Source organism: Heterodontus francisci, chromosome 1, assembly GCF_036365525.1.
Source record: "Heterodontus francisci isolate sHetFra1 chromosome 1, sHetFra1.hap1, whole genome shotgun sequence".
In the NCBI taxonomy this organism is placed as follows: Eukaryota; Metazoa; Chordata; class Chondrichthyes; order Heterodontiformes; family Heterodontidae; genus Heterodontus; species Heterodontus francisci.
Genome location: NC_090371.1, coordinates 77,110,943 through 77,130,539, shown reverse-complemented (window position 1 = coordinate 77,130,539; position 19,597 = coordinate 77,110,943). Strand labels below are relative to the sequence as shown.

The 19,597-nt window shown below is 41.5% G+C and overlaps 1 protein-coding gene across 3 annotated transcripts in view; it reads right to left on the bottom strand.

Moving 5' to 3' along the window:
* The window catches only part of LOC137370107 (myosin-IIIb), a 250,764-nt gene that overhangs the window by 80,286 nt on the left and 150,881 nt on the right, over positions 1–19,597 (bottom strand). For all 3 annotated transcript variants that reach the window (XR_010975080.1, XM_068032267.1, XM_068032282.1), the window contains 7 exons: positions 14,093–14,212; positions 12,362–12,447; positions 11,618–11,665; positions 10,106–10,153; positions 7,361–7,452; positions 5,186–5,347; positions 3,252–3,382 (listed from right to left, as the gene is read on the bottom strand). Coding sequence is in view for 2 of the 3 variants with exons in the window: in XM_068032267.1 (XP_067888368.1) it covers positions 3,252–3,382; positions 5,186–5,347; positions 7,361–7,452; positions 10,106–10,153; positions 11,618–11,665; positions 12,362–12,447; positions 14,093–14,212 (687 nt within the window). In the remaining variant the exon portion in view is untranslated. The remainder of the gene's footprint in view (positions 1–3,251; positions 3,383–5,185; positions 5,348–7,360; positions 7,453–10,105; positions 10,154–11,617; positions 11,666–12,361; positions 12,448–14,092; positions 14,213–19,597) is intronic.

Sequence of the window (19,597 nt, the reverse complement as noted above, 5' to 3'; positions counted from 1 at the left end):
GCCTGGAAAAAAGTTGGTTTCATTTTGAACTGTTAAAAGCCAGCTGTTTTTTGGAATAAAAGAGGCAGTTGGAGTTTGATTATTGACCTGCCAGGAGATCAGAAGAAAATCCAGACAACTGTTACCTCTCTTTGAAGAATCCCTGCTCTTGAAAAGCAAAAGCCTATATGAAGTCGTACTGTTGCCTCCTGTATTTTAAAGAAATCCTGAATGTTTGCAGAAACCTTGCAAATTTAAAATAACTTTGCATCAAATGTGAGAACTGAAACCTTTGTTGCTGCACACCTGATGGAAAACCTCGTTGATGGGAGTGTAGAATTCAAAACACAAACAGATCAGCCATGATCTTATTGAATGGTGCAGCAGTTTCGACGGGCCTCGTAGCCTACTTCTGCTCCTAATTCATATGTTTGTATGTATGTGAAGTCTTCTGTAGATGGAGTTCAATCAGGGCAAATGCAAGGTGATGCATTTTGGAAGATCCAATTCAAGAGTGAACTATACAGTAAATGGAAAAGTCCTGGGGAAAATTGATGTACAGAGAGATTTGGGTGTTCAGGTCCATTGTTCCCTGAAGGTGGCAACGCAGGTCAATAGAGTGGTCAAGAAGGCATACGGCATGCTTTCCTTCATCGGACGGGGTATTGAGTACAAGAGTTGGCAGGTCATGTTACAGTTGTATAAGACTTTGGTTCGGCCACATTTGGAATACTGCGTGCAGTTCTGGTCGCCACATTACCAAAAGGATGTAGATGCTTTGGAGAGGGTGCAGAGGAGGTTCACTAGGATGTTGCCTGGTATGGAGGGCGCTAGCTATGAAGAGAGGTTGAGTAGATTAGGATTATTTTCATTAGAAAGACGGAGGTTGAGGGGGGGACCTGATTGAGGTGTACAAAATCATGAGAGGTATAGACAGGGTGGATAGCAAGAAGCTTTTTCCCCAGAGTGGGGGATTCAATTACTAGGGGTCACGAGTTCAAAGTGAGAGGAGAAAAGTTTAGGGGGGATATGCGTGGAAAGTTCTTGACGCAGAGGGTGGTGGGTGCCTGGAACGCGTTGCCAGCGGAGGTGGTAGACGCGGGCACGATAGCGTCTTTTAAGATGTATCTATGCAGATACATGAATGGGCAGGAAGCAAAGAGATACAGACCCTTAGAAAATAGGCGACATGTTTAGATAGAGGATCTGGATCGGCCCAGGCTTGGAGGGCCGAAGGGCCTGTTCCTGTGCTGTAATTTTCTTTGTTCTTTGTAGTTGAACTTCTTTGAACGCCTACCTAAACAGACTGTTCATCAACATTGCCTAGAAAGATTCTTAGTGGCAGCCACCTATTTGACTTTGGGACACCTCGTCAAAAGAAAAAACTTCCATGTAATCTATGAAGTATAAGTTTTTTTTATTCCTTTTATTTCTTTATAACAGCTGTAAACCAAAAAATCAATTTTTTTTTACCCCCGGTTAACCGGTTCTGTATGAGTGTGTGTGTGTGAGGGCTAGGATGAAAATAAGGGGCTTTAATATTTCAATTCACGGGTATGTTTACTTTATTATTAAGACTTGGGGTATAATAAACGGATAATTTTGTTGTTTATTTAAGAAACCTGGTTAGTGTGCTTTATTCTGGGGACAAATAGAGTATCTAATTGATTGTTTCGGTAAGTGGGAATATTTATTTATATGTTGTGACCTGTGGAGAAGTGGGACTGAGTTAACATTGCACTTTTCCCGCCTCGGTCGTAACAATACATAAAAAATAATACATTTATACACAATCTTTTTTAAAGTAGAGTTTTTTTGAAACGAGAAGTGTATTTTTTTTTAAACTTCAATTTGGCAAGCAACTTTTAAAAACATTTGTTTTCTGCTCATTTGAAGGAAAAGAGTCCCATGCCATATGATTGTTTTTCTAAGAAGAGGATCCGTGATAATCAATATTAATTTTCTTACATAAAGTCTGGTGATATGTATGTGTTCAGTAGCCCAACCTGTACTACAAAGTATTGATTTTACATTAAAGTGAAAAAGGATTCATCCAAATTAAAATTTGTCTGGCCAGAAAGAAATGAGAGTTGACAGATGACATCATGCCTCTCTGAGCAGGCAACAGTCTCAATACTGGTATTGCCAGTGTTATTGCACTCTTAGTGTCTTTTGACTATATTTTTCTGGACAGGAAGAAATGACCACCACCCTGAATGCCCATCTTTCAGAACAGAACACTTTACCCATTTTAAATGTACGTTCCTCACACGCTGCATCCCCTTCTCTGGCCTTTGCAGATAACTAGTCACTACGTATGCTATTCCAACTAAATGGTCAGTTCACTTAGGTCATTGTCTTCATTACACACAAAAGGCTTTCCCTTTTTCTGATGCAGCATGTACTGCTGTTCCTGGAAACTAAATGAAGCTACAAAACTCAAAAATTAAGCATGGCCAAACTAGTAGTGACACAGGTCAGAGGCTTGAACCCAGGCACTGCTAAAGAAGTAAAGGCATTCCACGCTGAAGAGGGGACCTAGTAGTGGGAACCTCTCCCTCTCTTCAGGCCTCTCGTGACTTCTTTGAAGCCCTGCTGTTCAAGGATACACTCGAACATTTAAAAAAAAATCTTCTGGCTGCTTATGCTTCCTTTAATACGCTTCTTCCACTTTCTGCCAAGTTTTTCTCTTTGAAGCAGTGGAGGACTCAGCAACGGCCATCGCACCTGGGAAATAGGTCAGCTTCAAGGCAGCGGGCAAAATTCCTGACCTGTCCCTCCTCCAGCGTGCGAGAGGAAAATCCAGCCCAACACATCTTGCTGAAGTGAGGGGGACACAGCCATACGTATATGTTCCAGTTTATTTAGCTTTAAGTGGAACCAACTACCTTGATAGAATGTTAAGCTCACTGATCATCTTTTCATATAAGGTTGACAATTATCTTTCAGAAAATTGCCAGCTTTTCCCTCTTCCTGATATAGCATGTACTGCTGTCCCGGCCAACTAAACTGTGTTACAAAACTCAAAAATTAAAATAATAGTAGCAGGCCAGAGGCTTTAATCCTGGCATTTTTAAAAAGGAAGTTAAACTCAGTTAAAATCTGACCTTTTTTTAAAAAAAAAATAAACGTTGACAAGTTTATTATTCATAGATGGAGAACACTCCACACTACTCATTTTAGACTTGGGAAATGATGACACATCTTGATTGAGAGACAATGTACAATTTACTTTTTATAAATATAAAAATGGTTCAGAAAGAAAGACATACCTCTACTAATTTACTCCGGGGTCTGGGAACAGGAGGCTGTACCTCATTACGAAATTTATCCACAGCGACAGAACGAGGTCGAGGGAGAGGCTTCTTTTTTCTTGGCAATGGAACTGGAGGTGCCAACAATCCTGTACAGTACAGATTTTGCTCAACAAAGTATCATTTTCTGTGCAACAGAATGGTCTATTTTCAAAGTGTTTATGTAGTCTGCACAACAATCCATTCAGAGACTGCATTTCAATATGACTATTGGATTGCTGCAGAATATGTATACCACATGCATATAATATGACATATACTAGGTGGCCAGTAGCGGAGAGCGAATGTAAGCTGCTCATTGCTTTTGGGCAAGGGGAGGGGGGGACACTAGTGTTGGTGGGAAGGGGTGCCAGGTCAAAACCAACTAAGGACTTAAGTGTTAACGAGGATAGTTTGCATGTGACATGTAGCTTAACAACATTGAAGATGTTAGGAAAATTCTGTAAGTGTTGCATCGTTGACTGCTGTAAGTTTCCGTCTATATTCTTACCCACAATGCATATGGTCAAATATGTACTTTAATGTCCAATTCATTTTGGTAAATTTATTTCTTGCATCCTTAATGTACAGTCAGGATACACAGGTTGTTTTAATGAGCTAAATGGTTTGAATGAAAGTACTAGATTGTAATAACTGTTGGTATTCTTGGCAGACTCAGCCATCCCTTTGTAATTAGGCATGCAGCAAGTGGCTTGCACTATTGTGCAGGACCCAAATGTTGTTCCAAATGCACAAAGGTTGCACAATTCCCACTCTCTTTTCTCAAAGGCACACAAATGTCATTGTACAGTGTAAAGTCACTGAATAAATACAGTAATAGGAATAGATCTCTTCTATTTAAAAAAGTTAATTTATTATTAGTATATCCCAAATTGCCAGTGATAGAACAAGAAGTCTGGAACATTGAAAAGGTTTTGAGACTTTAGCATTAGTAAAGCTAGCGGCAGCTCCAGACAGGCAAAACAGGTACAGAACCAAGAAACTACTCTGGCCAAATTCACCATATCCCACGATGTCTACAGACAAAAAAGCAGCAATTTTGGGGGGAGGGGTGGGGGGTTGCGGGGAGAGGCGATTAGCATTATTGCAATATTACTGAAAGGTCCACAAAAAACATTAATGTGTTTTCTACCTATTTCTTTGACTCTACCCAATGATTATTAATACAATTCACTTGAAATATTTCATAAAACTAAAATTTCAAGTTTTCTGCACATGACTACAGACAGATGGAGATAAAGAAATTCTGCTCAACTCTTTGGCCTCACCATGACCCTGCTCCAAATCGTAAGGGCCGTTAGAGCAATCGGGAGAGGTGACTCACACCTGTAGAGCTGCAAAACAGCCAGCCGCTCTGCTGTGTTGCTGTAATCTTAGTATGCCACCTGGCTGCTCTGGAGTAGAGGTGTGGGTAGACCCTTAGCAAAGATAAGCTAAGGATTAAAGAAAAACATTATTTTCTCACTTCCCCCTTATATTGAAGTTCTGGCTAAAAATATTTAGGTAATCGATCTGGGATTGATTACTTTTGCAGATTTACATTTTTGGGCCTCTTGCGAGGGCACAACAGAACCCACGCCTGCTCAGAGTGGGCTTGCGAACCACTGGATGGAAGGGAGGCAGAAACATGCCCAGACATAGGACAGTGAGCAAAAAGATGTGCCCTCTAGGCTGAAATTTTAAGGACAAGCATGGCAAAAACCAGGCAGCTCCATTTTCTGCCCCAACATCTAACCCGCCGCCCTACCCACAACTCTGCGCGAATTATAACTCCTGCTTCAAGGGGTGGAATCCTTAGGCTATGGTCTTTGGAATAGCCAAAACTTGATCGATCAACACTGGAATATTGTCAGATTGCTAATAAATGTGCTTACAGCCTAAGCAACACCTACTTTCATTTTTCCATTCCATTTCCTGCTTCTTTCTCTCCATTTCTTGTTCCAATTCAATCTGCCGTCTTTCTTCCATCTGCCTTTCCAATTCGAGCTGACGCTGGTGTTGTAGCTCAGCCAATAAGACTTTATATTTACTTTGACAGCGGAATCTTTTATAGCCTGAAGAGCACACAAGGAAATAAATTGCCTGGACCAATTCACTTCTACAAAGTCTTCAGTTCTGCAAATCTGTAATTTTGCTCGTCAAAGACAAAGAAATAATGAACATGAAGTACAAATGAAACGTAAGGAGAATAGTGTATTTATGGAAGCAGCTTCAACTATTTATTCTGATCAGTTCCTTTACTTAGCCACATCAGATGCATTTTACAAAGAAAAATCAATATGATTTCTCCCAGGAACAGAGTGGTTTTGACTTTGAAAATACTCTTAGTATTGATTGTAGGAGGAAGATTTTACACAGAATTACATGGAATACACAACACGGAACAGGCCATTTTGCCCAAGCAGTCCATGCCGGCATTTATACTCCACTCAAGCCTCCTCCCATTCTGCTCCATCTATGGAAAAAGAGAAGAATTATTCCTGCCCTTTGCTAGTAAAGCAGTCAGTGGCTCTGGAGATGACCAGGAAAATTTTTTCAGCAGCTGTCCAGGGGCCTCACAGCTGATGCTCCTTGTCCACTTCCAAATAAGAACCACCAAAACACAGCATCAAGTGAAACAAAGTTAGAACATTCTGTAACAAATTTTTGAAGCTGAGAAACCATACTTGCATTCAAAAGAACCAAGAAAATTCTGGCATATATGTGGCGGCTTTTAAAAAAAAAATCTGCTGTCTGGATGTGGGAGACATTGGGATGGCTACTTTTATTGTATATCTCAAGTTTCCCCAAGAGTTGGTGGGTGTTTCTGAACCGCTGCAGTCCTTGCACTGATGGTGCTCCCACTATGGTTTTAGGTAGTGAACTTCAGGGTTTTGATCTAACAACAAACTAACTGCAGGACAGTGTGCCACTTAGGAGGGGTGGTGGGTAGGTGGGTGAATAGAGGTGTTACAGGTTCCCACGGCATTAATGCTCGGTGGTAGAGGTCACAGATGGAAGGAGGTTCTGTCAACATAACCTTGGTGCGTTGCTGCAGTGCATCCGGTAGACTATACATACTGCAGCCACAGTGTACTGGTGATGGAGAGGGTGGATATTGGGCCCAGTGACACATGGGCTGATCGGACGATCTGCTCTATCCTGGATGGCATTGAGCAGCTTGACTGTTGCTGCAGCTGCACCTATCCTGGTGAGCGTTAAGTATTCCATCACACTTCTGACTTGAGCCTTGTAGATAGTGGTGAGGCTTTAAGGGGTCAGTAATTGATCCAATCATCACATGGTACCCAGCTTCCGGCCTGCTCTTGTAGCCTTGGCATCAGCATGCCTGGTCCAGCTAAACTTCTGGTCAATAAGTGACCAAGATGCTGTTGCTGGTGACTCAATGATAGTGGTCCCATTAAAGGTTGGGATGAGACGGCTATGCTTTCTCTTGTTTGAGATAGTTATTACTTGGCATTTATGGGAGATGAACGTTAGCAGTCCCTTGTCAGCCCAAGCTTGAATGTTATCTAGGTCCTCCTGTAGGTTAGTATGAGCTGTTCATTAGAAGAAGAGTAGCGAATGGAGCTCTGGGGAACACTTGACCCTCAAATTATGCTTCACGCTAAGTAGAAAATCAGATTCCATAGTTCTCTGACGTTCATTTGTACGCAAATGCATTACTGCATGCTCTTCCAATGCAACCACCTGAAAAGCCAAAAGTAATCGGAGTTGCAATGCTGCTCGGGCACAAATGTGGGTAAAGGATTAGTACACAATTTTTAGTCATTATTTGGATGCTAAACTGAGGAAAGTGACACTCATAGGGTTGCATTACTGGTAACTTTCTGAAATTTATCAATTCAGATAATAGTTTGAATGACATTTGATAGTGGAATTAAAATTTAGTTTACTTCAAGGCTGCTGGACTGTGCCTGCTTCCATTATAATAGTTTTAAAACTGCTATTTATCAATTTCTGTTTTTATTACCAAGATGAACTATTACTAAAACTTCAATAAAAGGTTAATTTTCCCACCATGTAGACAGTATTATTTAAAATCCATATTGGCAGTTGTTACTCACTTTTCTGGATAATTATTGCAGCTTTTTCCAGCCTTTCTATACACTTTGCCAATTGATCCTGATGCCAGTATTTAAAGAACAAACGGGATTTTCTGCAAGGAGAAAAAATATCCAACTCAAATTCTCAAGAAATCAGTATTACATTGCAAACTGGGTTCACAAGCCAGACCGGTTTGGATTGTTGAATTTTCTAAATTCCAAGTGATTTTGTTGTAGCAACACGGACTGTAGCCTCCCAAGCGCCAACAAAATTAGTGAATTAAAATCTTCTAGATATTGGAAGTCACAAGTTCCCTTGAGGTAACTATACAATATTTGATATTTTGTTGGCTCAGTCCGATACAATATTAAGTATACTTTAAAAAACACAAAGCTGCGACTTCACTGATTAACTAGGAGAATGCTTTTCCTAGTTATTTTTTGATGACTACACATCATTGACATAAATGCCAGCATAAATAAATAGCATGATTTCTTGCTTTACATACACACTGACTTCTTCATTAGCATTAATGGACGGCAGAAAATAAACTTTGTGAAGCTATTCGTAAACTTATCTGGACCATCAACACATATACCCAAAGTAATATGAACCTTACATTTGAGTAATGTGAACAGATTATGGAAAGTGAAAGAACAGCTTCTCCAAAGGCTCAACAAATGCATCCAGTGCGTTCTTGAGATTCAGTGACCAGAAAATTCCTGGGTTTGATTCCCAGTTTGTGCTAAGTTATCTGATCTTAAATTAGCTACTATAACCAGGCTCCATGCCAAGGCTACTCCTGTAGATTGCTACCCAGGACACAAATGGATAAGGGTCAAGAACAGTATTGGGCTTGGCTGTGATGTTCCCTGTCGGAAAATATCCTCCCACACTCGTGCATAAATGAGTGGCCACTTAGGCAAAGTGCTCAAAGGCAACCAGTGCCCCAAAACAAGAATTCAATGACTTCAAGGAAAAAGTGAAGGGAATTAGAATTTTACAGCATAAAATGCACTATTTATCCCACTGTGCATGTGTAGGCTCTCAGAGCTAGCCATTTAGTCAGATTGCTCTACTCTTTCACCATCTACTTTTAATTTTTTTCTCAAGTATTTATCCACTTCCCTTTCAAAAGGTATTATGGGTTCCGTTACCATTTCATGTCCTAACAGCCCCTCTGCATTAAAATAAATGATCCTAACCCGTCCCTTTGCTCTCGTGATGAAGAAATTAAATTTATATATTCTAGTTGCCAACTCAACAACCAGCAGAAATAGTGGTGGGGCATTTTAACCCCCCAAAATGGGTAGGGTTTGGTTCAGGTAGAAGATCATTTGTCATATGTGCATATTCAAGACTGAGATTGATCAATTTTTGGACCCGAAGGGAATTCAGGGATGTAGGGATTAGATAGAAAGTGGAGCTGAGGTCAAGGATCAGCCATCAACTGATTAAATGGCGCAGCAGGCTCAAGGGGCCATATGGCCTACTCCTGCTCTTATTCTGCTAAAAAGCCAGAAATCTGAAAAAGGAATCCACCTGCCTTGAACTTGCTTTGAACAGAGGCTGGAAGAGCAGCAGGTGATCAATCTGCTTGCAAGAAGTAGATTGATCATTTAAATATTTTAATGAGGCTTTATGTCCTCATTTTAACAGTGATTCGATTTTTAACCACAGTCAGCTGGGTTTCCTAGGCCTCAGGAAATCTGGCAGGTGAAAGGAGACAAGAAGGGCTGGATCCATAAGTTAAGTGTCTTTACAGCACTGCTTGTGTGCCAGGAAGAGCAGGAGCATTTCCTTCATGCCCAACAAGCTACCAGTAGAACTCCACACAATCTTGCCAAACCCCAACTAGACCCACCTGCTCTCAGCCCAGCCCAGTAGTGGCCTTGTGCTTTGGGATTTCCTCCCTGACTGGCAGCCAGCCTCCCACTCAGGCTTGCTGTGGGCGGGAAACCGACAGAAAATAATTTATAAAGATCCTGAAGTTATGCTCAGAAAAAACATATTTCATTGTTTCCCAATTTCAACCAAACCCCAGCTCCCTTCTCACTTCCGAGCCAATATCCATGCCAGTATTTTCCTGTTTATTTTGGCAAAACCTTTAAAGTTTGAGGTTACCGAGACCTAGAGGGACAAGACCATATCAGGGTTTAAACATAAGGATAAGAATCTTTAAATGTTGGGAGACCAGGAGCCAGCGTAGGTCAGCACAGATGGATGTGAGCAGGAAAAAATAAGTCAGTAGGACTTGAAGTTTATAGGGGGTGGAGGATGAAGGGTCCAACAGGCGAGCATTGGCAAAACCTTGGAGGTGGCAACGGCATGATGAGTGTCCGGAACAGATTCTAAATGGAAAACTAGGAAGAGACCCCAGAATGGAAAAAGTAAAACTAAAAGAAAAACTTGAATGCTGGAAATTGGAAACCTGTAGAGCAGGAAATGCTGCAATATCGGAGACAACATCTGAAAAAGCACAGGAACATTTCATTAACATGGATGAAAGATCCCAGTTCAATTACTAACTCTTTCTCTTTCAGGTGATAACTCATCTGTTGTGCATTTCCAAACTGTTCTTGAGAGCAGCACCTATTTCCAGTACACCAGTACATATTTCCAATTCAACTGAAATTTGAAAACTAAAATCTTCCTTACACAGGTCTGCTGTTGAATTAAATGAGCACAGAATGCAATTTATGTAAATATCAAGTTTGTGCATCCTTTCTCGCAGAAATGTTACCTCCAGATTCATTCTAACTTACCCAGACTTCCAGTCCTTCAGGCCTGTAGTTTGAATAATAGCTAGGCAACTGTGAGAAAGAGAGAAAAATCAACCTCAATATAAAGATATACTTGCATTATACCATCTGAAAAGAAACATCCTGTAGGCTATAGCATTTCATAAACAATTAATGACTTTGAAGTCACTTAAGAAAATACACATAAAACAGATTGAAAGTTTCAGGCAAAAGATGCAGGGGGAATATGAGGAAGCACTTTTTTATGCAGCAGGTGGTAATGACCTGGAACTCACTGCCCGCATGGTTGGTGGAAGCAGAGATGATCAATGACTTCAGGAGGAAGCTGAATGGCCATCTGACAGAAATAGACTTGCAGGGCTACAGGGATCGAGCCAGGGAGCGAGACTGAATGCATAGCTCTGCAGAGAGCCAGCATGGACTCAATGGGCTGAATGGCCTCCTTTTATACCATAAATGTGTCTATGGGCTGGATTCTACAGCCCCCCCGACTTTCAGGAGTTTGGGGGGTGGGTCCAGAAAATGCCTCTGGGACAGGCCCATTCGGAGATCCGATGGGGACACTAAGGGGGAGGGGGGAACAGATATTTCAGTGCGGGAGGGGACAGAGCAGGGTAAGACCATTCTGTGGTGGAGGAGATGGTGGGAAGGGGTTGAAGGTAAAAGTTAATGAAGTTTGGGGGTGTGGGGGGGGGTGGGGGTGTAGAAGGTCATGTACACATGGTAAGTACTTTTTGGGGGGGGGGGTGAGAGGGCAAGGAATGAACTAAATTAATATGGGGGGGGGGGGAAGAAGTAGAGCCATTTCTTTAATTTTTTTATGTTAAATCTAATGTACTCATTCCTTTAAAAATATTAATTAAATGCAAGGGCTGGAAGCCCTTTAAAAATGACGTCGGCACCTGCGCAGTGGTGCCGGACAGCCCGCCCCCTCTTCATCATCAGTGGGGAGCGAGGTCCACCCCAGTCATTTAAATGAGCCGCCGTGTTTAATATCCTGGTGGCTCCGTGACGAGCAGTCTGCATAGTTTACAGCAATGCAAAATCCAGGCCTATAACTCTATCATGCACATAACAAGTACCTACAAACAATGAGAAAAACTACTTAAAACCTACTTTTCTAACTTTTCCCTATTCTGATGAAGGGTCTTCGACCTGAAATGTTAACTGCTTCTCTCTCCACAAATGCTGCCAGACCTGCTGAGTATTTCCAGCACTTTCCGTTTTTATTTCAGATTTCCAGCATCTGCAGTATTTTATTTTTATTTTAGGATTAAAATATCAAACTCTTGTACCTTAATTTTTTTCAATATTATTTAAAATAGTTCACACTATTTTCTTTCAAATCTTATTTTCAGTTTCACCATTTATGAATCTTGGAAGTGAAATTCCTCTATGGGGCTATTTCAACAAAGTTACCAACTATTTAAAAAAAATTTCACCCTTAAATGTTCAAAGCCATACAGTTAAAAATGTTACATTTTTATTTCAATTGTGATTTTGTTTTTAATTTACCTTTCTTTAGTAAATGGTATATTGGGTGTAATAAGCAGTATTCCGTATCTGTGAAAAGAAAATTTCCAATTAACACCACATATCACACAACATACATTTAGCTTTCTCACACTTTGCCTAGATGTCTGATTTCAATATATACCTTACAAATTAAAAAATTACAATCTTAAAAAGCAAGTTCCTACCCATAATATTAACTTTGGACAATCACAGAAGGCATTGTTTGATTCCTTTCTCACGCCAGTTCATTGTAATGTTTTCATGTTATGGTTTAGTTCCTGAGTTTACCGTATTGAAGCAGTTGCCCTCATCCAAAGCTCTGTTGTTTGAATCCTGTACTATTTCCACTTGCCCATCATCTCTAATGCAGACAATGATGATGGAGTTCAGTGAAGATAACCTTCAAAAACTGCTCCTTCCCAAACATACTGAATTTAAAATCCTCGTTCTGATTTACAAAGACTTCCATGGCCCCACCCTACCCTACGTCTGCAATATTCTCCAGCCCTAGAGCCCAGACTGTGTCCTTCAGCTTTCCAATGCCTCTTGTGCACGCTATCCACTCCACCATTAGCTGCCTCAGCCTTACTTTCAATTTCTTTAAATCTCTGTGATTCTGCTTCTCTCCCAGCCTACACTTCCCTTGACCATGCTTTTGATAATTTCTTCTAAATTCTCTACCACTGCTTGACATTTTTCTTCTTCTTTCAAGATGTTTACCACATTGGATGGAAGCTGTTGTACCTTTCCGCAAATTCCACAAAGAAGGGTCTCCATGAATATCCATCTTTACGAATCCGGATAGTTTCCAATAATCCATTATATCGTAGCTAAAACAAATTGGAACCAATGCAGTATGAGATACAAAAACAATTAACAGCATAAAATTATTGCATTGAAACCAAAAGGGCTATATCATTTCACTGTACAGTCAACTTTTCCATTTATCAAATAGAATATGCGGTAGTACAGTACGCAGCAGAATTCTGTAAAAATAAGCAGTTGTATTTGTATTTTACCATTTTTCAGATTTGCCTCCAATTGACCATTTTAAATTATTCTTCTAAAATAATTGAATGAAATTAAGGCCGTGATTTAAACAGAAAACTGCATAGCAACGTTATAGTTGCATTCTGACCAAGTTAGTGGGAATAGGATTTTCTTTTGGATTATTTCCAAATTTTGAGTTCACACAAATGTAAAGTAATTCATAATTAGTAACAAAGTAATACTTCATAATGGTTTAAAATTTCCCTTGCTACATGAACAATTCTAAGACATGGAAACATAGAAACATAGAAAATAGGAGCAGGAGTAGGCCATTCGGCCCATCGAACCTGCACTGCCATTCAATATGATCATGGCTGATCATCCAAACTCAGTAACCTGTTCCTGCTTTCTCCCCGTTTCCCTTGATCCCTTTAGCCCCAAGAACGATATCTAACTCTTTCTTGAATATATTTAATGATTTGGCCTCAACTGCTTTCTGTGGTACAGAATTCCACAGGTTCACCACTCTCTGGGTGAAGAAATCCCTCTCATCTCAGTCCTAAATGGCTTACCCCTTATCCTTAGACTGTGACCCCTGTTCCTGGACTCCCCCGCCAACGGGAACATCCTTCCTGCTTCAGTTTCGTGAGCCTGTTCAGCCATTCAGTTAGATCATGGCTGATCTGTACCTCTGCTCCATTCGCCCAACCTTGCTGCATACCCCTTGATAACATAAGCTCACAAAAATTATATTTTGGCTTTGTTCAATCGTTTTAAGTATTACTTTGTTACTAATTATGAATTACTTTACATTTGTGTGAGCTCAAGACACTTAAATTTGTTCTCATCTGGAACACAATCCATGCTTCACTGAATTTACTGCCCCACCCAGTACAGCCTTCCCCCAGCATAGCCATATTTAAGATCTGACAGCTTTACTCAGCAACTTGCATTTACATAGCACCTTTAACACTGTAAAAATCCCAAGGTACCACACAAGAGTGTTATTCAACAAAATTTAACACTGAGCTACATCAGGAAATATTCGGACAGGTGACCAAAGGCTTGGTCAAAGAGGTAGGTTTTAAGGAGTGTCTTAAAGGAGGAGAGAGAGGTAGAGAGACTTAGGAAGGGAATTGCAGAGTCTAAGGCCCAGGCAGCAAACCTTTGCGTGATCAGGCAAATCAAAAAAGATTTTGAACCCCAGAATTCTGTTTGCAGCCATTCCAGTGAACCAAATAATATCTCAATTAGAATGCACTCCTAAGGCATTTAATTTAGATGAACATTTCAAGTTATTGCCTTAAAGCTCTAAAGCAAAATCCTGACCTTTTAAAGATTTGCAGAGAAGATTTTCATGGTACCAATATCATTTTGGAGCATTATTTCTGGTACAACCAATCCCAGCTAGACATCACCAGCAAATGAATAACCTGATCGTAACTTTCAATTGATAGCTCTGAAAAGCAACATTGCAAGACTCACCTGATCCATGAAAATTTTGCTGTCCAGCTGATCAGGCAATTTATTAATGTTTGGTTTGACACATCGAATAAAATGTGGGTTTGCAGCAAACATCTTCTCCATCAGCACTGCTAAAGAATGCTTGAAAATAAAGATGGACAAAACGTTCATGCCAGTTCTGCACTTCAAAAAATGTTGTGTTTAAACATTCTACTTGATTTTCTATCCAAAATAACTGTGGTTATGCTACAATGAAGCAGACAGCACGCTCAACTTTATTAAAAGCAAAGGAAATTTTAGCTGTTACTGAGCATTTTTTACAAGGAGAAATCTTCCAGTGAATAGAACTGGAACCCAATCACAAATCCAAAATATGATTACATACAAGTTCAGTAGAATCACTCCATGTTACGAACAGTACTGCCTCCTTTCTCATCTCTAGACAGCAGTGAATGAGGGCAGTATTTTTCTACCTTCAAAGCACTTTTAGACCAGTCAAAGTAAAAAATCCCAACACTCTGAAAAGGTATGAAAATATTTAACAAATTTAAAGTTGACCCTTACATTACCAGCAGGCCCTGGAGAATGTAATCTCCCCAGCCCAACTGGTTTTATTGGTTTCCAGTTCATGTGCTAAGAACAGAGTGAATACAGACATTAGCACACATGCATCAATGATATGCATTTTGCACATGTATGGAATTGGTGGACAGCTGCTGTTACTCCATGAGCTCGTGCTTGGGTTAGTTTTAGCACATATCCCCAAATTAGTCCAGTCATTGTATAATTGTTGTGTGTGTCCAGGTGAGAAGCAACAGACACTTCATTCAGCTGTCCACAAACATACCTGCTTCTCATCTTGCTGCTGGTTTAACATAATTGTTCTAAAAACTGCTTGCAGTTCTTTCGCAGCCAGCTCTTAACTACTAACTTGCTTAAAAATCGCTCATATTACAGTGATAAAGCCATGGAAATCAGAAATGGAGAGTTTTCTATAATTTTTTTAATCACACTATACTAATGGTAATTCTTTTGGGCCTCCTTATCTCGAGAGACAATGGATACGCGCCTGGAGGTGGTCAGTGGTTTGTGAAGCAGCGCCTGGAGTGGCTATAAAGGCCAATTCTGGAGTGACAGGCTCTTCCACAGGTGCTGCAGAGAAATTTGTTTGTTGGGGCTGTTGCACAGTTGGCTCTCCCCTTGCGCCTCTGTCTTTTTTCCTGCCAACTACTAAGTCTCTTCGACTCGCCACAATTTAGCCCTGTCTTTATGGCTGCCCGCCAGCTCTGGCGAATGCTGGCAACTGACTCCCACGACTTGTGATCAATGTCACACGATTTCATGTCACGTTTGCAGACGTCTTTATAATGGAGACATGGACGGCCGGTGGGTCTGATACCAGTGGCGAGCTCGCTGTACAATGTGTCTTTGGGGATCCTGCCATCTTCCATGCGGCTCACATGGCCAAGCCTAATGGTAATACAGCTACTTAAACATCAGAAAAAAACTTTTCCCATTAACTAATGGTACAAGGAATAGGGGACACCACAGTTTGAAAGTTTTGGGTAAAAGATCCAGGGGAAATATGAGGCAGCACATTTTTATGCAGCGGGTGGTAATGACCTGGAACTCGATGCCCGCAAGGATGGTGGAAGTGGAGGCGATGACTTCAAGAGGAAGCTGGATGACCAGTTGAGAGAAACAGATTTGCAGGGCTACGGGGATTGAGCCGGGTACTGGGACTGACTGCATAGCTTCATGGAGAGCTGGGATGGACTCGATGGGATGAATGGCCTCCTTCTGTGTCATAAATGACTCTAGGATAATCTTTATTATTGCATTATCATGTAGTTTTATGGATTATGCCACTGTAGGTGATATCCTAGTTGAATAGTTCATTTTTTAGATACAAATTATAGTACTGTGTGGGAGAGGGAGAAGGAAGGAGGGAGAAGGGCACAGATTTCCCATCCCATCACTACAAGAAAAATCTAATCCTGGTGTCACATTCAATCTGCTGTAAATTTATCATAACTAGCATCTGATTTCTGAATTGAGATTGCTTGAACTTCATTGCAGTAACTATATTTTGGGACATTTAACAACTTCTTGTGTAACTTCCAAGGCCTTTGACAAGGTCCCAAATGGCAGACTGGCCAGAAAAGTAAAAGCCCATGGGATTCAAGTGGCAAGTTGGATCCAAAATTGGCTCAATGGCAGGAAGCATAATGTGATGGTCGACAGATTATTTTTTAGACTGGAAGGCTGTTTCCTATAGGATTTTGCTGTACTCATGATATGTATCAATAACTTAGACTTAAATGCAGGGGGCACGATTAAGAAGTTTGCAGAGGATACCATCCTTATGGTTGGAACATAGGACTTGGGGACAGGAGTAGGCCATTCAGCCCTTTGAACCTGCTCCACCATTCGATCAGATCATGGCTGATCTGATTACGGTCTCAGCTCCATTTTCCTGTCTACCCCCCCCCCCCCCCATAACTTTGACTCCCTTGTCTATCAAAAATCTATCTAACTCAGCCTTGAATAAATTTAATGACCCAGCCACCACTGCTTTTTGGCGAAGAGAATTCCACAGACGAATGACCCCGAGAGAAAATATTTCTCATCTCTGTCTTAAAAAGGAGACCTCTCATTCTTAAACTGTGTCCCCTAGTTCTAGTCTCCCCCACAAGAGGAAACATCCTCCTGGTATCCACTCTATCAAGTCCCCTCAAGATCTAATATGTTTCGATAAGATCACCGCTCATTCTTCTAAATTCCAATGGGTAAAGGCCCAACCTGTTCAACCTTTCTTCATAAGATACACCCTTCATCCCAGGAATCAGTCGAGTGAACCTTCTCTGAACTGCTTCTAATGCAATTGTATCCTTTTTCAAATAAGGAGACCAAAACTGCCCACAGTACTACAGAAGTGGTCTCACCAAGGTCCTGTACAGCTGCAGTAAAATTTCCCTACCTCTATATACCATTTCCTTTGCAATAAATGGCAACATTCCATTTGCCTTCCTAATTACTTGTTGCACCTGCATGCTAACTTTTTGTAATTCATGTACCAAGACACTCAGATCCCTCTGTACCAGCAAGTTCTGCAATCTCTCTCCATTTAAATAATATACTGCTTTTCTATTCCTCCTGCCAAAGTGGACAAGTTCACATTTTCCCACATTCTCCAAATGCCAAATTTTTGCCTACTCACTTAACCCATCTCTATCCCTTTGTAGACTGTTTACCTCTTCTTGATAACTTACCTTCCTTCCTAGCCTGGTGTCATTGGCAGATTTAGCTGACATACATTTGGTGCCTTCATCCAAGTCATTGATAAAGACATTAAATAGTTGAGGCTCCAGCACTGATCCCCGTGGCACTCCACTACTTACAGCTTGCCACCCCAAAAAGACCCATTTATCTCTACTCTCTGCTGCCTGTTAGATAACCAGTCCTTTATCCATGCTAATATGTTAGCCCCCTCCACCATGTGCTCTTACCTTGTGTAGTAATCTTGTTGATAGTGAGGAAGAAAGCTCTAGAGTGCAGGAACATACTAATGGAGTGTTCAGTTGGGCAGAAAAATGACAAATGGTATCCAATCCAGAGAAGTGTGAGTTATCAATGACTAACAATGTCTGCAAATATTTCTCATAGATAGCAAATATCACTTATATTAATAAATGTGATACATAACCAATGACAGAGACACAGAGAGGAAGAAATGAAAAAAAGAGACAGACAGAGATGCATATATGGGCTGGATTTTGTGCTGGAGGTGGGGCTCCTGGTGCCAGGCCAAAAAGGTGGGGGCGACCCCTCCTCTGCTTTTTCGCAGACCCCTCCCCCCAGAGCGATCCTGTCGTGTTTCTCAATTAAAGATTCATGAGCTGGGATCACCATCTCTTTAACGATGTGTATTCCGCCTCCATGAGCTACCTGCCAATCAGAGGGCTGGCAGCTCAACAGTATCGGCAGCACCACCGGTAGTGGTGGCCACTTCTGGTACTGCAGAGGCCTCGGACACAGACCCAACGCTGGAACCATGGGCCAGAGGTAGGTGAAGTGGGGTCGTTGGGGCCTGTCTGGAAGGTCCCAGCAAGAGGGTGTGGTAGTGCAGTCCAGGGGGAGGGGCGTCCCGGGGGTTAAAGATGTTCCCGGTGGGGTTCCTCCATGGTCCACAAATTGCCCACATAGGGCAAGAACCCAGCGGCGGCAGGAAAAGGCCCTTAATTGGCCGTTAATGCACCAGTTAAGGGCCTCAATTGCCCTCTGGGTAGGAAGGCCATCTTCGGCCTATCCCGCCCCCCCCGGGAAGATCGCTTGGCGATGGCACCTACACCCCGACGCCACCCCCACCACCTGTCGTGATACTCTGTGCCCCCGTCTCGGGGGCCGCACAAAATCCAGCCCATGCACATGGTCCAACAAAAACGGGCCTGAAACCCACCATGGTGAAACCGTTGTGGTGACCTGCTGGTAAGCCTAGTGGAAACTTGTTGGAGTTGTCAGGGTCTTAGATGGTCTGTGTCTCTGACCAAATTATAGTAATGGTGGAAGAATCGAGAACCAGAGGATACAGATTTAACTTGATGGGCAGAAGAATCCAAGGTGACATAAGGAAAAACTTTTTTACGCAGCAGGTTAGGAGTGAAATACACTATCTGAGCGTGTGATGGAGGTAGTGACTTTCAAAAGGGAATTGGATAAGCATTTGACGGGAAAAATAAATTGCAGGGCTACAGGGAAAGGGTAGGGAGTGGGACTAGCTAAATTGTTCCTGCAGAAAGCTGACATGGGCTCGATGGGCTAAATGGACTCCCTTTGTGCTGTAACCATTCTATGATTCTAAGATTCTAACATAGCCACATTACAAGTTATTTGAGTATTTAAAAACTGTGGCCTCTTCAAAATGGACCAGTTTGGTTAACCGATAACAATTAGTGATTAACCACATGATTGCACATTTCACTGAAAAACCTGATGGAGACTTCACAGAGGCACATACTTGACACCTTCAATGGAAAGTCTCACCTTTCAAGAAAACTTGCAAGCAAAGATTTTCTTTTAATTTCTGCAAAAGTCCATTGTGTAAGTTGCACCTTCAACTAAATTGGGCTATGATGTGTACACCATTGACATTGACCTTTCTGCCTATGCTAACTACAACCTTTAGGTCAATGTAATCGATATTCTGGGGCCTGTATTTTGAAAGCTTCAGAAAAGGCACGGCGCACGGGCGACTTGTGTGCTGCTGAGCCGTCAAGATATTTTGCGCGGTGGCTCATTTACATACATGGAGGGGGCGGAATGCCCACCCCCAATGATGTAGAGGGGACCAGCGTTCTGTCCCCAGCGTTTCAGACCATTCAGTTAGTTACATTTTTAAAGGTACCAGTGTCCGGAAAATTGAAATAACATTTTAATATCACTTTGAATCCCCTCTCCCACTCCACCAATGAGTACTCAATGCACTAATTGTCCTCTTCCCTGCAATAAAACAATTTTTGCAATCCC